Source organism: Rhinatrema bivittatum, chromosome 3 (assembly GCF_901001135.1).
Source record: "Rhinatrema bivittatum chromosome 3, aRhiBiv1.1, whole genome shotgun sequence".
NCBI lineage: Eukaryota > Metazoa > Chordata > Amphibia > Gymnophiona > Rhinatrematidae > Rhinatrema > Rhinatrema bivittatum.
Genome location: NC_042617.1, coordinates 2940159 through 2957419, shown reverse-complemented (window position 1 = coordinate 2957419; position 17261 = coordinate 2940159). Strand labels below are relative to the sequence as shown.

The 17261-nt window shown below is 44.7% G+C and overlaps 1 protein-coding gene across 4 annotated transcripts in view; it reads right to left on the bottom strand.

Annotated features, from left to right (window-relative positions):
• The window catches only part of PTK7 (protein tyrosine kinase 7 (inactive)), a 303844-nt gene that overhangs the window by 42597 nt on the left and 243986 nt on the right, over positions 1 to 17261 (bottom strand). For all 4 annotated transcript variants that reach the window (XM_029592810.1, XM_029592811.1, XM_029592812.1 and 1 more), the window contains exon 19: positions 12937 to 13115. In XM_029592810.1, coding sequence (XP_029448670.1) covers positions 12937 to 13115 — 179 coding nt within the window. The remainder of the gene's footprint in view (positions 1 to 12936; positions 13116 to 17261) is intronic.

Genomic DNA, 17261 nt, shown 5'->3' with positions numbered 1-17261 from the left:
TTTACATCTCCATGATTAAAAATTGAAAGACTCTTTTGTGGCATCCACTATTTTGTCATTTCCTTACAGCCTTTGAGTGTTGTTCAACGAGTAGAGAAGTTTACGTATTTGTGTTATTCTTTCTGTTGGGAGATATGCCCGATTGCGAACAGTGTCCGGGCCTGCTCCTATGAACTGTAGTCATTGTGTTGGTTGGAGATGTGATTTCTGAAAATTGATCACTTGTAAGTACTGTATCACCCGGAGGTGATCGAGTAAGATCTCTGGGGTCGAGGCTATTATTAGCCAATCGTCCAGATATGGAAAGATGGTCATACCCTGTTGTCTGAGATGAGCCACCACCACAACCATGCATTTGGTGAAAACCCTGGGTGCAGCCGATAGTCCAAAGGGAAGAACCTTGTGCTAGAAACATAGAAACATAGAAATGACGGCAGAAGAAGACCAATCGGCCCATCCAGTCTGCCCAGCAAGCTTCACACTTCTTTCCTTTCATACTTATCTGTTTCTCTTGGCTCTTAGCAACCCTTAGTTCTATTTCCCTTTCACCCCCACCATTAATGCAGAGAGCAGTGATGGAGCTGCATTCAAGTGAAATATCAAGCTTGATTAGTTAGGGGTAGTAACCGCCGCAACAAGCAAGCTGCACCCATACTTATTTGTTTACCCAGACTATGTTATTCAGCCCTTATTGGTTGTTTTTCTTCTCCCCTGCCGTTGAAGCAGAGAGCTATGCCGGATATGCGTGAAATATCAATTTTTCTTCTCCCTTGCCGTTGAAGCAGAGAGCTATGCTGGATATGCGTGAAGTATTAGTTTTACTTCTCCCCTGCCGTTGAAGCAGAGAGCTATGCTGGATATGCATTGAAAGTGAAGTATGCACTGAAAGCCACATTAAATATCAACAAATATTGAATAAGCCTAATAATTGGTAATACCTATATAGCCTATGAACTCTCCGTTAACTTTACATACTCTTACCCACCCCTGTTTTTTTTGGTTTTTTTTTTTAATTTGGAGATGGCAGCCCTCCATCCTTCCGCTCCGTGAAGGTGGAACACCAACCACTGGCATCCCGCTCCGTGAATGCCTCTGTGGCTACTGCCGCTCCGTGCAGTGTTTTGCTGCCTCCTCTTTATACATGTCCTCTAGACCTGATGGATCTACAGTGTTTATCCCACACCCCTTTGAAGTCCTTCACAGTTTTGGACTTCACCACTTCCTCCGGAAGGGCATTCCAGGCATCCACCACTCTCTCCGTGAAGAAATACTTCCTGACATTGGTTCTTAGTCTTCCTCCCTGGAGCCTCAGCTCGTGACCTCTGGTTCTGCTGATTTTTTTCTGACGGAAAAGGTTTGTCGTTTTCTTTGGATCGTTAAAGTTTTTCAAGTATCTGAAGGTCTGAATCATATCACCCCTGCTCCTCCTTTCCTCCAGGGTGTACATATTTAGATTCTTCAATCTCTCCTCGTATGACATCCGATGAAGACCCTCCACCTTTCTGGTCGCCCTTCTCTGTACCGCTTCCATCTTGTCTCTGTCTCTTTGTAGATACGGTCTCCAGAACTGAACACAGTACTGAACACACTACTAGTAGTGTTGATGGCCGCAGCAAAAGCATAGGTAACGCCAAGAGGATGGATGGATTGGAATATGTGTGTACGCATCCTTCAGATCGATTGAACACATCCAATCGTTGGGTTGAATCAAAGGTAAGATCGATTTCAACGATACCATCTTGAATTTCTCTTTGGTCAGGAATTTGTTCAATTCCCGTAGATCTAATATGGAGCGAAGTCCACCCGACTTTTTGGGTATGAGAAAGTATGGGGACTAGAACCCTGTTTTTTTGGGTTTTTAGGAAAATTCGAATGGCCTGCTGTTTGCGAAACAAAGCGATCTCCTCCCCCAGTTGTGGTTGGAAGCTTTGACTCTTTAGAGTGGAAAAGTGAGGTAGTATGGGTTTTGTGGTAAATTGGAGTTGGTACCCGTATCGTACTCTCTCTCTAAAACCCATTGATCGGTTGTTATTTTCTCCCAGGCTGCCAGGCAAGAATGAATTCTGCCCGGTGGTGCTTGATGTAGTGGTGGTGGCTGGGTTATTAAAAAGACTGCGCTGATTTTACTGCAGCAGCCGGTTGTTGTGTTTGCTGTCTCTGGTTATGTGGCTTACCCCTACATTGAGTCGTGGTGTTTTGTTGCGGCGGAGGACGCTGGTAAGATAGATACATCTGTGTACGAAAAAATTGATAATAATATTTATTTATTTATTTATTTTTAATTTTTATATACCGGAATTCCTGTATACAATACAAATCAATCCGGTTTACAAGTAACGAAAAGGTTGCCCTGGTCTGGGAGGTTAGACCAGGGTTTTTTTTTACATGGAACATTGAACAATAACAATCAGCCATTGAACCTTATTACAACTATTTAACCTTATTACAATGAACATTGAAAGTAATAATAATTATATTTAACAAATTTAACAATTAACAAAACCTTAACCGTGTAATGAATAGTATGTGTGAGTTCATCTTTTTACAAGGAATTTTAGTAACGAATATGGTCTGCAAAAAGCGGCTATATAAAGGTGAATAACGACTGTTAAATAGACATGAGAATAAGTAAGTGCGGGTATGAAATTAAGTGTCAATGTGTTAGTGACACCCTGCAATGGTTGGATTTGAGAGTCAGGAGGAGGTGCCTAGTTAAGAGTCAGGATTTGAGAGTCAGGAGGAGGTGCCTAGTTACACTCTGGGAATTGGAACGCTTACCTGAAAAGCCAGGTTTTTAACCTTTTTTTAAACTCTAGTAGATTGGGTTCGAGTCGAAGGTCTGGTGGGAGCGCATTCCATTGGTGTGGTCCCGCAGTGGAGAGTGCTCTTTTTCTTAGTGTTGATTTGGCCGGAGCTGCGACTAATGTGCCTTTGTAGGTGCTTCTGATGGGTCTGGCAGATGAGTGTGGACGAAGTTGGGTTTGTAGAGATATAGGTGCGTCGTTATGAATTGCTTTATGAATGATGGTTAATGTTTTATATAGGATTCTCTGTTTGATGGGTAGCCAGTGGAGGTTGCTCAAGATAGGGGTAATATGGTCTCTTTTATTAGAGTTAGTTAGGATTCTGGCTGCGGCATTTTGTACTATCTGTAGGGGTTTGATGCTGATGGCGGGAAGGCCCAGTAAGATTGAGTTGCAGTAGTCAAGTTTCGAAAAAATAATGGATTGAAGAACGAGACGAAAGTCATTGAAGTGAAGGAGTGGCTTTAGTTTCTTTAGGACCTGTAGTTTAAAGAAGCAATCCCTGGTGGTTGTGTTTATGAATTTTTTTAGGTTAAGTTGGTTGTCAAGCCATGCTCCTAGATTCCTGACGTCGGCAGAGAGCTCCATGTTAAAAGATGTGGTTTGTGTCAGGCTGGGTGTGTGGGTGTTCGGGTTGTGTGAGATCAGTAGCAACTCTGTTTTGCTAGAGTTTAGAATCAGGTTCAGGCTGGAGAGTAGTTGTTTAATTGGTTGAAGACAATTCTCCCAGTAGGCGAAGGTTTTTTGAATAGATTCTGTAATGGGGATGAGGATCTGGATGTCGTCTGCATAGAGGTAATGAGTAAGTTTGAGTTGTGATAGCAGATGGCAGAGGGGGAGGAGGTAGACGTTGAATAGGGTGGGAGAGAGGGATGAACCTTGAGGTACGCCTTGGTCTGATAGGATGGGGGCAGATTCCTTGTTATTAATTCTGACCTTGTAAAACCTGTTAGATAGGAACGATTTGAACCAACTGAGAGCTGTGCCTTTTATTCCTATGTTTGAAAGTTGTTCTAGGAGTTGTGGGTGATTTACCGTGTCGAACGCTGAGGATAGGTCTAAAAGTACAAGTAAGAATGACTGTTTTTTCTCCAGGTTCAAAAGTAAATTATCAGTGAGAGAGAGCAAAAGTGACTCTGTACTTCGTGATTTTCGAAAACCATATTGTGCCGGGGAAAGAATGTTGTGCTCCTCGAGATATTCGGACAGTTGTTTATTTACGGCTTTTTCCATCAGTTTGGAGATCAGGGGCAGGTTTGCAATGGGTCTGAAGTTAGCTGGGTCCGTTAGTGATGCAGTTGGTTTTTTCAGTAGGGGTTTGATGATTGCAAGTTTTAGTTGATTAGGGACTGTGCCCATGGCTAAAGAGGTATTGATGATTTCTGCAATAGGTTTTGCGACGGTGTTAGGGATGGCGGTGAGCAGATTAGTAGGGAGTGGGTCCGAGGGATGTGCAGATGGTTTAATTTTTTTAAGTAAATTTTCAATCTCCAAGGCGGATGTGGGCTCGAATGACTCTAGTCTAGAAGTCAGCGTGGGTTGGTATGAGCTAAGAGGTGTTGGAAGAGTTTGATGGATTGTAAGGGAGCGAGTGAGGTTTGAAATTTTTGTTTTGAAGTAGTTGGCTAATTCGTTGGCCTTGCTGAGCGCTAGTTGGTCTGGAATGGATGGTGGTGTTGGTTTGGTGAGAGATGATACGTAAGAGAATAAAGCCTTCGAGTCGAAGATGAAGTTATGAATTCTTTTTGCATAGAAGTCCTTTTTGGTTTTGTGTATGGCGTTTCTGTAAGTGTTGAGGGTGGCTTTGTAGTCCAGTCTGGTTGTGGGTGTAGGGTTGTTTCTCCAGATTTGTTCTTTGTTTCGTAATTTTTGTTTTAGGGCTCTGAGTTCCGGGGTGAACCATGGTTTTCTGTTGTCTCGTGCCGGTTGGATAACTTTAGAGGAGGTTGGGCAGAGTTGATCCGCTATTTTGTTCGTGAGTTTGATCCATGAAGTGGATAAGATCTGTAAGGTTTGATCCATGAAGTGGATAAGATCGTGATCCATGAAGTGGATAAGATCTGTAAGTTTGATCCATGAAGTGGATAAGATCTGTAAGGCCTACGATTATAGGATTGTCTACATGTAGATCCCACATAACGTGTGGTTGTGTAGTGAGATTGTGACGTTAAGGATTGGACTGCTAGAGCTTCCTCCTTTAATTTTCCCAACTGTTTCTTGAAACCGTTCTCCGAACAGGTTGTCTCCTGTACATGGGAGGTTCGTCAGTTTCTCGTGTAAATCTTCTCTTATCGTACTAGATCGTAACCACGCCATCCTACGGGCTGCTATAGCTGTTGCAGGCGCCCAAGAAGATGTTTCAAATGCCTCGTATATTGATCGTAGAAGGTGTCGAGAACACTCCTTCATATCATGAAGAGGCGGTGGTACCTGATCAGCCGTCGAGGAAAGCATACCTTTTGTGGCTTGTATGCACTCATACAGGTATTGTACCATATAAAATTGATGGTGCATATTGCGGGCATTCAACATTGAGTTATGTTACATTTTCCTGCCAAAGTCATCTAAACACCGGTTGTCTTTACCCAGTGGATACGAGGCATGCGATTTTGCTTTTTTGAATCTTTGCATTGCCGACTCCATCACAATTGAAGCATGTGGTAATTGTGGTATAGAGTAAGGCGATGTTTTTCTCATACGAAATTTTATATCCGTTTTCTTGGAAACCGCTGATAGAGAATAAGGCGTTTCCCACGACTTCTGCAAGACAGAATGTAATAATTCGTGTGGTGGGAGAGATATTGGTTCTCCTGGAGCATCGAAAATCTTTAGGAGACCAAAGGTTTCTGACCTAGGGTCTGTCTCCTTTTGAACCTCCAGATGTAATATCGTGCCCAATTTTTCTAAACATTTTGGGTATGTCAGGTCCTCTGGAGGAGAATATGGTTCCTGTGGTTGTTCCTGTGAATCCGATGGGAATCCAATAGATGACAATGGAGACGTGTGGAGATAGAGAATCTATAGGGGTATCTTGCTGTTGAAACTTGTCGTTTTGTCATTGGGGATGCCGGAGGCTCCACCGAAGGTTCTCCAGAGGTATTTATATTGTGTTCCGGAGAACTCACAGATAGCTCGTTAGACATCTTAAAAGATGATTGAAGAGTTTCATAAAACCTTACCAATGATTTGGACAATTGAAGAAATGCCTCTTTTGTTCGAGGAGGCATTGCTGCATGACCAGATTGTTTTGATAGCTCACCTGTTTTAGGTGATACTGTAGTAATTTTAGCGGAAGTAGCTGGTACATCATACTTGTTCCTCATCTTGCAGTCTGTGGTCTTAACAGAAATATCTGAGGACGAAGATGCATCAGAGGAAGTAATTTGTATTAATTGTCTACGAGATAGAGAATCTACACTTCGTGGGTGAGATGACCTAGAAGTGGAAGGGCTCACTGCCCATGTGTCTCTCGTGTTCGCAGCTTTTTGATGTGAGTGACATGATCGTCTATGGTGATGGTATGATGATGATCCTGTATGGGTTCCAGTTCCCGATAGTGATCGTCTGATTCGTTTTGACCTCACCTCTGTAGAATTAGTCTGAAGAGGTGGAATGAGGTACATGTGGAGGCTGATGTCTTCGTTTTACCGCATGTGGTATTGAATGATGTATTTGTTTGGACTTTTGTAGTCCACTGTGCGTTGATCTGTGTGTTGTCGAATGCGCTAATGCCTTCGGCGCCATGTGCGTCGATGTTTTCTGTAAGTTGTGCGCATATACCGACTTGTGCGCAGAAATCATCGACGTCATGTGCTCAGATGGTTTCGACGCCGAGCTCGCTTCAGACAGCTTAGGCGCCATACGCACAGTCGTCTTCGGCGCCGTGCACGCAGATGTCGTCGGCGCGTTATGCACATACGCTTCCTGCGTTGTGCGCGCCGGTGTCTTGTATGCTGATGATGATTCAGGCGCAGAAGTACTATGCGCCAATGGTGATTTGGGCGCAGAAGGTACTTCAGGCGCATAAGTCGTCGGTGCTGCAGATTTAGGCACTGTTTCCTGCGCCGATCCTCTTTTGGTCCTCTCGGATCCGAAGGCCTATGTCGGCTCGGTAAGTCCTTACCTCCAAGCCTGGAGGGTTAAGGATCCCACGACGATGCTCTTTTCTGTTTCGGGGCTGCCGTCAACGAGGGACCTGGTGAAGAATGAGCCTCCGATGGCTCGGAAAACGTAAAAAGTTCAAACATTTTGTAGGCCTGTTGTTTTTGGGCCCTTGGGGACATTAGAGCACAAAAATCACAATTTTGTAAATTATGCTCTGGTCCCAGGCATCGGTAACATCGTTCATGGCCATCCGTGACTGACATTACCTTGCCACAGGCACAGGGTTTAATGCCCAGCTTTTTTGACATTTCAATAAAATAATAAATGCTGAGGAGAAGTCAGCCCCACGTGTGATCCCGCTCGCGGAAAAAACAGACTGAGGAGAATCTGTTACTTTCCTGCGCAGCCACAGAGAGCTAAAATCTAAATCGCTTTGTAAAGCTCCGCCTCCCGGACCTGATTGACAGATCCCATGACAGCATGGCTAATTCAGCCCTGCTATCAATGGGAAAAAAATCATGAATAATACTAGTAAAACGAGGCTAATAAAAAAAAAAATATTTCAAAACATCTGATGACTAGAACATCCAATAATTTAAAAATGTTATAAATTTCCAAAAGCACCAATAAAATATTTCAAAACAGCAGAAACATCAAATAACCCCCCAAAATTAAAATTAATTAGAATTAAAAAATATCCTGCTCTCCATACTTGGGATCTTTTGATTTCCAGTCATCCTGAGATTGTCATGGATTGGGGACGCCCAAACTTTGTCCTTTCTCAGACATATTTATACATGTTAATTCTCTTACACACTCCCCCTTTCCTTCATGTGTGTGTATGCATGCGCATGTTTGTGACACATAGGTGCTCACACACACGATCATTTTCTCTCACATTCACATATACACATATAGGCTCTCGTTATCTCACACACGCACACATACTCAGAGGCTCTCACTCTCAGCTCTCCCCATTTCTTTGGGCTGCAGAGGGATCAGATCTACCACAGCCTCGCTGGGCCTTTCTTCATGCTGCAGCAGGATAGGTGATGCTGGTGGTGTCCCGGGTGACTGCCTAGTGTATCAAACCCAAAGGCCGACACTGCTCACTCACCTGTCACAGTCATCCCACCGCCAAACCAGTCTCTCTCTCGTCACTGTCATCCCACCGCCAAACCAGTCTCTCTCTCGTCACTGTCATCCCACCCCCAAACCAGTCTCTCTCTCGTCACTGTCATCCCACCGCCAAACCAATCTTCTCTCTCGTCACAGTCATCCCACCCCCAAACCAGTCTTCTCTCTCGTCACAGTCATCCCACCGCCAAACCAGTCTCTCTCTCGTCACTGTCATCCCACCCCCAAACCAGTCTCTCTCTAGTCACTGTCATCCCACCGCCAAACCAATCTCTCTCTCGTCAGTGTCATCCCACCCCCAAACCAGTCTCTCTCTCGTCAGTGTCATCCCACCCCCAAACCAGTCTCTCTCTCGTCAGTGTCATCCCACCCCCAAACCAGTCTCTCTCTCGTCACTGTCATCCCACCCCCAAACCAGTCTCTCTCTCGTCACTGTCATCCCACCCCCAAACCAGTCTCTCTCATGAGTCACTGTCATCCCACCCCCAAACCAGTCTCTCTCATGAGTCACTGTCATCCCACCACCAAACCAGTCTCTCTCATGAGTCACTGTCATCCCACCACCAAAACAGTCTCTCTCATGAGTCACTGTCATCCCACCCCCAAACCAGTCTCTCTCATGAGTCACTGTCATCTCTTCCCTCCCAGACCAGATTCTCTCTCATAAGTTACTGTTACCCCTTCAGGACATTTGAGAAGAGAAAGACGGCAGCTGGCAATTCCATATTTCCAGCTTGTGGGTGAGAAATCCATGAAGAGTGGGATTTGTAAATGTTTTCCTATTTTAAACAGAGCTGATCACACATTTAAAGGCATTTACAATAAGTTTAAGGTAACGAATACTACAAATTAACTTATGGGTTTCAGAGATAGGTTTAATTTTAAACTGGAAGTCACTGAAAATATAGTACGGAAATGTTGTGGCCAGTGACAAGGATTTTAAATCAGACTGGGGGACACTGAAAATGTTATAAAGATGTGTAATGATATATTTTGTCTGCTATTATGAAATATATTTTGTTTAATGTTAGGAAGCTTTATTAATAAATCTGTGTCAGGTCAGTCCAAGGCCCTCGATAATGCTCAGGTTGATGACAGTTCCTCCAGTACATTGAGAGCACAAGGCACTTGATGGCTTCTACAGTGCACGACAGCACCCATCGACACCTATGATGCGGAAGGGTTCTTGCCTGCAGCCAGAGCATTCGATAGTGACCACAGTCAATAGCCCTTATGGAGAGGGCAGCCACACACCTCGATGGCATTGAGGGCACCATGGCACCTTGATAGCGTCAAGTGTGATCTTTGGCAGTCAGTGCAGTCCTGGTCCCCAACGCAATCCTGTCTTTGATGCATCAGCCAATCGGTGCGCTCTCACAGACGTGCATGGGCAACTGATACAGGGCATGGTACCGAAGGTGCAGCAGCAACGCTGTCTACCCATGCTCTGTTCACCCTATCTCACAAGGAGACTGCACTGCCATTACTGGCAAAGAGGAGAAGCCATATCATCCAGGGCTCCTATCCATGGAGACTAGTTCCTTAGAATGTGGGGAGGATGAGCTCAATCCCCCCCCCCCCCCCCCACACAGGAATGGTGTGGTCCTCAATCCCTTCACTTTCCGAGCCTCCATCAATGCCAATCCATTAGTAAACTGACATGGGACTCCGGCCCAGGTAGAACTCAGATAAGTCCCCAGGCTGAATGGCTAAATGGATCACATATGGATTGCATTCTCTCAGTCCTACCAGCATCAAACAAAGGCGCAAAAACAGACAGAAACTGAACTGCAGGTGCAGTATTTATTTATTAAGGAATAGAATTAAACTCTGCCAGGCTGCACAGCGACTAATGACTGCCATGTGACTAGCAAAAAGTTGAAAGAAGGGAAAAAGAAAACTACCGTAAGGTAAAAAAAAAAATTAGAAAAACAGCTACACTCCAGAAAAAAATCACAACAAAAACTATGAGAAGAGCGCAAAGCTGAATACCATGCCCACATAGCTTCACAGAGAAAAGGGCAAAGGGACTCTGCCTAGCGGGCAGGGTGATAAATCCACTGCACAGGCTCAGCAGGGCATGCTTGAACGTTCTAGAACCTTCAGATCAAAGCTCCGGGATGGGCTTTTTCCAATTATGTCACCCACGTGTCCTACTGTTTTCTGAGAGCACCAAGGAGACAAACGGATATTGAAAAATGCTTTTAAACATCACAATCCCACTCTCCTACATCACAACGGTGCACAAGGAGTTTTTGGCAACTGTGGATCTGACAGAAGCTTATCTGCATATAGCTATCAGGCTGGAGCACCAGCCGTTTCTGAAGTTCATCATCCTTTTGGGCCCTTCCATTCGGGCTGGCAATGGCTTCATGTGTGGTGGCGTCCTTTAGATTGGACAGTGTGCTGGTACATCTGTACCCAGACAACTGGCTTATCCGGGTGAAGTTAGAAGCCTGTGTCGACAGTCGGTACAAAAGGTGCTGATGCAGTTGAAGTCTCTGTGCTGGGTGTTGTCTAGCGAAGAGCCATCTAGTTTCGTCTAAGACCCTGGATATGCAGGTGGGGAGAGTGTTTGGAAGAGAGGATGCTGAAGTGGTGTATTAGTGTTCTAGGGCCTGACGTACTATTTGTATTGCTCTCTTTTCATAAATAAGTAGCTGTTTATTCCTGAGAGCTAGTGCTATGATTGTATGGAATGGCAAGGTTCTAGGGGTCTTTTTTTTTTTCACAGGGTGTAGCAGTGGAAGGATTTTATTTTGCTGAGTTGACACCAGAATTAGGTTATGCAGCAGTGTCAGTGAGACGCTCTTTGTCTCCATCTGCTGGCAGGGAGGCAAAGCCCAGGAGTCTGGACTGATCTGAGGTATGATCAGGAACTGTGTGTGTGTCTGTGTAAGATGTGACAGTAAGAGCAAGTGTATGTGTGAGAAAGCATGTGAGAGTCTGTGTTAGGGTAATTGCCAGGTTCTTGTGGCCTGCTTTGGCCACTGTTGGAAACAGGATGCTGGGCTTGATGGACCCTTGGCTGACCCAATATGGCAAGTTCTTATGTGTGTGTGCGTGAGGAAGGAAAGGAGGAAGATAGGGTAAGAGAGAAGAATCAAAGAGAAAAGAGACCCTGAAAAAAGAATTAGGAAAAGACCAACAACGGCAAAAGTGGATTAGAGTGACCGGGAGCAACTGATTAGAAAAATTTTAAAAATTCAAACAAAGGGGAAAAAAAAAATGAAATAGAGTTTTTAGTGATTGAAATATGCAATCTTTGGGAACATGCATTTCTTATATTTTTGTATTTTGCTCTCTCTCTAGAACACCACTGTTCAGAGTCTGGTTTCTAGAGCTTTCTATTTCAGTTGTCTACATGTTTTTGTTTCCAATTTGTAGTCCCTTGTTCCTGTATTAAGTAAGGGTTGGTCTGTGTTCTACCTGTGTGTAACTGAGGTGCAGTATTTCTGATAGTATGTACTTTCTTTATAGCAGTCTGGCTGGTTCTGTTTACCCAGTAAGTGGTGTATTAGTGTTCTAGGGCCTGATGTAATATTTGTATTGCTGTCTTTTCATAAATAAGTATGCTGTTTATTCCTGAGATTATATGGAATGGCAAGGTTCTAGGGGTCTTTTTTTTTTTTTCCCCCACAGGGTGTAGCAGTGGAAGGATTTTATTTTGCTGAGTTGACACCAGAATTAGAATTTTTTTTTTTGCATGTTAGTGCTATTGTGAACTGTCCTAGTTCTGGTTCTGCACCCCTTCTTACGACTATTGCTATTTTATAGTTGTTATAATGATTTCTGCCTTTCTGGATAGAAGATTAATGAAAAAATACATTGACATTTGTTTTATGACATGATTGATTGAATCTGATGTTTGCATTCTTTGCTTTTTACATGATATTCTTATTTATAAGCTGCAATAAATATAAAATTGATACATATTAATAAGAAATGTTTAATGTTGGTAAGTGCTTGAAATAATTAAGTTAAAATATGAGCATCACTCATGATCCATAACTGCTGTTGGAGACTACTTAGAAATTCATTGTCAGGTGCATCTAAGGCATTATTTATCGATAAGAGTACAACTAGTAGGGCTATGCCTAGGACGCAGTCATGTTAACATTCAGTTCTGGCTATGCCACTGGTATATTCAGTGGGAGGCTGAATATCCGTGACAACTTTAGCTGGATAACTTGTCTGCTTGCTGGCTTACTTAATATGTACCTCTGTCTAAGAAAGATAGTCTCCCAGCCATTCTGATTTTCTTACTCACCCCTACAAGTGTCTTCAGTCTGCAGCTTCTCACCACCTTTCCTCTCTCATCTCCTCCTACACCCTTCCCTCGAGAACCCCACTCACTCGGCAAGTCATTGCTATCTATGCACTTCTTCTCCACCATCCACTGCTGACTCTATGTCTTCCATTTTGCTACATCAAATGCCTGGAAAAGACTTCCTGAGTCCATGCATCACGTTCCCTTCTCTGCCCTTATTCAAATCTATCCTAAAAAAAAACACATTTTTTAGGCTACTCTTAAATCTTAACCACTTATCTATTTCCCGCTGTTGCTTGTTTGACTGGATGTAAGCTCCATGGAGCAGAGACTCTCTTAGCTGTAGCTGTTTAGTGCTGTGTAAGTGATGAACGGGAGAGGTTGCCTTATGAGCATGGTGTAGGGGTCTTCTGCCTCAGATCCAGGGAAGGAAAGCTGTCTTGGGAAGGTGTTATATCAAAGTGCAGATTATTTGAACCAAACCAGGACCATGAGAAGGCTGTAATAGCTTTGTGGTTTGTGAACCTCAGAGCAGACCCCCTAGGCTTATTTCTAGGGAGCATAACTGTGCAGACAGAATTGAGATGTATCTGCAAGAGAAGTTAAACTTTCAATTCATACCTGCCAGCACCTCATCATCCGCCAGCTTAGAGTGCGGCAATTCTCCCTGAGTGAAAACCTCCCACATGAGCACTCCAAAAGACCACACGTCAGACTTAGTAGAGAACTCATCTTCCAGTACAGCTTCTGGGGGCATCCAGCGTAGGGGGATCCAGGCTTGATGGAAGTGATAGTACTCACTGGGAAGCAACAAAATATTAATAGTAATTCAGATCCAGAGTCCTGCCTTTTTGTCTTCTCCCAAATGCTCATCCAACTCACACATAAGGACCTATCTGGCCTGTTCACTTTCCCTAAATATTGGAGAAATTACTTATCTGATAATTTCGTTTCCTTAGTGTAGACAGATGGACTCAGGACCAATGGGTATAGTGTACTCCTGAGAGCAGTTGGAGACTGAGTCAGATTTCAATCTGACGTCAGCACCAGTACATATACCCCTGCAGGAAGCTCTGCTCTTCAGCATTCTCCTTGAAAAGCAATTATGGATATATGTGTGTTTAAATAACTTCATTAACTTGGTTAACTTGATTAACTTGAACTGGTTGACGCGAATTTTAGCTGGAGACCACCAGTGCACTCAGAGAAACGCCGACACCGGGTAACTATGGGTGTCCTAACTAGAGGTAAAGCATGGATTACCCGTGCTTGTCTTGTTCTCGGGGATTGTCACCCAAGGTTTCCGTATTATGAGGCAGCCGTGGGCAGGATACTGAGTCCATTTGTCTACACTAAGGAAAACGAAATTATCAGGTAAGTAATTTCTCCATTTCCTAGCGTGTAGAAGATGGACTCAGAACCAATGGGATGTACAAAACCTACTCCCGAACCAGGTGGGAGGCTGCCCATGGCCCACTTAGTATTGCCCTTGCAAATGCTGTGTCCTCCCGAGCCTGAACATTCAGGCGGTAGAACCTCGAGAAGGTGTGAATGGAGGACCACGTCGCCGCATTACAGAACTCGGCAGGTGAGGGGAGGAAGTGACGTCATCCCAGCAGATGGCCGCATAAACCTGAGTCTCTCCCCCACCACCGGACAAATCCACTGACATCGAGCTTCCCAGTGGGCGCTTTCTTACCCAATAAATCTTCATAACTTCGGGAGAGACGGCAGATGTCGACTCGGCGAAAAACGCTTGACTTAAAAAAATATTCATATTGTAAACTGGCGCTGGAAGGCGAGCCACCAGGAGCCAACATGGAGGCTGCATGCGCTGAACCCGCGGAGCTGATCGAGGAGGGCATGGGAGCACAGCCAGATGAAACTACAATACCATCGAAGGCGGACATGAAAAGCTGGTTTGCAGAAATAAAAACCGAAATCGCAGCTAAAACGGCAGTAATAATGACATCAATAGAGGAGCTCAAGGGAGATGTCGCTGAACATGGCCGCCGCATATTTGAGGTCGAAACCAGGGCAGAGGCAAACAGTGCGGATATTAAAGACAATCAAGAAAAACTGAATTCCATGCAAGAAGAGATGGAACGTCTTAAAGAAAAGATGGAAGACCTTGAAAATAGGTCTAGGCATCATAACCTTCGCTTTCGAGGCATTCCGGAAGGGCTTGACTATTCGGACTGCTCCTCTATCGTTACTCAGATCAGCGCCATGCTTCTCCGAGAAGGCGCGGCAGCCATGCCCGCAGACCAGGAAGTAGTGGTAAAGATAGCCCGGGCCCATCGGGTGTTCGGTCCGAGAGTTAATAATTTGCCGAAGGACATAATTGCCTGTTATCACGAATTTGCGATTAAGGACAAAGTAGCCAGCATAGCGCGGCAACAAATTACCTGGCAATGGCTGGGCATGAGGTCATGATTTTTGTTGATCTCTCCCCCATCACAATTCAGAAACGGAGGGACTTTAAACCGATCACGGATCTTCTACGAAAGGATAACATCAAATATAGATGGCTCTTCCCATTTGGGATCGATTTTACAGTGAAAGGAGAAGCGCATCGTGCGAAAACGCCAGCGGAGGCCTCTCATATTCTGCGGGAGGCGGGGTATCCGGAGATCGTGGGTCTGCCGGGCAACTCAAGGCCAACGACTCGGAAGGAGGAACCCCCACGATGGCAGCGGGTGAATAGGGGAGAAAACGGCTACGTCGGCATCCTGATTCCCACCCGCAGAGCTAAGACCCAGCCGGGAAGGGTAGCTTGGGTTACCAGAGGATTTATTCGACTTTCAGCGCCTTGATCCCATTCCATCAGGCTGGAGCAGCAAGCGTGCCTAAGTATCTGATCATACATTTAGCCTAGTCAAGGACTCTAGTTTCTTTTATTTTATGTCTATCTTGTATTACTTGACCATGTGTCTAGAAACCACAGGGCTAAGCTGTATGGAATTGGGTGGGCTACCTTGTATACATAGGGAGTTCTGTATGTTAGAGGATGTTAAGCTTATGATTGTAAGTTGTGGTTGGGGGTGGACTACTGCTGGGATGATTGACTCCTCCCCTGCTCAGGCAGCATGGCCCTGGGGAAGGGAACCGGCTGTGGGGGAGAGGGGAAAGCGGGCGGGGAATTTAGAGGGTAGCAACCTTAATAAAATACTTGGTGAGGAGAATGAGTGGGAGGAATGGTTTCACAGCCCTGCCAGATCTATAGATCAACCGAGGATACCTGATGAGTTCAGGGGGCCATTAGCCCCATTTAATCATTTTCCATGATAAACATAAACATCATGTCCCTTAATGTCAAGGGACTGAACACGCCGCTAAAGCGACGGTCTCTTTTTGATGACATGGATCATAATATTACGATAGCCCTAGTACAGGAAACTCACCTGAAAAAGAGGTATGAACGTTTACTTCAGAATCCCAATTACCCTAGACCAGTGTTTCCCAACCCTCTCCTGGAGGCACACCTAACCAGTCGGGTTTTCAGGTTTGCCACAATGAATATGCATGAAATAGATTTGCATACCCTGGGTCTCCAACATATGCAAATCTATATCATGCATATTCATTGTGGCAAACCTGAAAACCCGACTGGTTAGGTGTGCCTCCAGGAGAGGGTTGGGAAACACTGCCCTAGACAGTATTGGGCTGCTAGACCTAAAGCCCACAAATATCTAGGGGTTGGAATATTACTGCATAAGGATTTGATATATGAAGAAATAGCATGCCATGCAGATCCAGGGGGCAGATACCTCATATTGGTTATTGCTATAGGTGGAGAAAAATACTCCCTGATAAGCTCATATGCGCCGAACACCGCGCAAGGTACTTACTTAGATGGTCTGTCCCAGATGATTGACCTCTGGGCTGAAAGTCACATACTCATGGGGGGTGATTTTAACATGACGGTAGACCCTCGATTGGATAATTCACATAGCAACAGTCTGACCAGGAGGGCTGACCGCCGAGCCTTTCGTAGCTTCATGCAACGCCATGGTCTTATCGATACTCGGAGGACTTGGCACCCCAAATCCAGGACTTATACCTTTTTCTCAAGAGCCCATAAAACAAATTCTAGAATTGATTATCTTTTCGTGGATAGAAGCTGCTCTAATCAGGTTATTAACCCATCTATGGGCCCTATTACGTGGTCCGATCACGGCCCCGTGTTCCTGCAATTACATATTTCGGGGTATGATAAAGGACGGCGATATTGGAGGCTTAACGACAGTCTCCTCGAAGATGAGGACTTCTGTCTACAGATACTCTCTGATATTCAGGAATATTGGCGGATTAATGATACTCCGACAATATCGCCCGTCATATTGTGGGATTGTTTAAAAGCAGTCCTGCGGGGTAAATTCATAGCACGAGGGGCCTATGTAAAGAGGTGTAAACAGCGGGATAAAGCCGATACAATTTTGCAGCTGCAGCGCTTGGGGCAAGCACATTCGGCAACTGGGGATAGACATTTACTAGCACAAATGGACAGCCTACGGCATCACCTAGCAGAAATTGAAGCAGCCCAAATAGCATACCGATTAGATTGCATTAAGCAATCATATTATGAGGGAGGAAACAAGGCGGGGAGACAATTGGCCCGTAAGCTGAAGGTTAAACATACTCAAAATAACATTGTCAAGTTAAAAGATGAAAATGGGAAAATATTAACTTCTAATGCAGAAATTAGACAGCGGTTTACACGATTCTATTCGGATCTCTATGCCCCCCAGGCTACAATAATCCAGGCCGAGATAGAAGATTATTTTCAGCGTACACAGCTACCGCAGGTAACTTCTGAGGCCCAAATCTTCCTAACCAGGGATATAACTGCGGCAGAAGTCACATGGGCCATTAACTCGCTGAAATTGGGCAAATCGCCTGGTCTCGACGGCCTTACGGCAACATTTTATAAGAAATATGCCGTC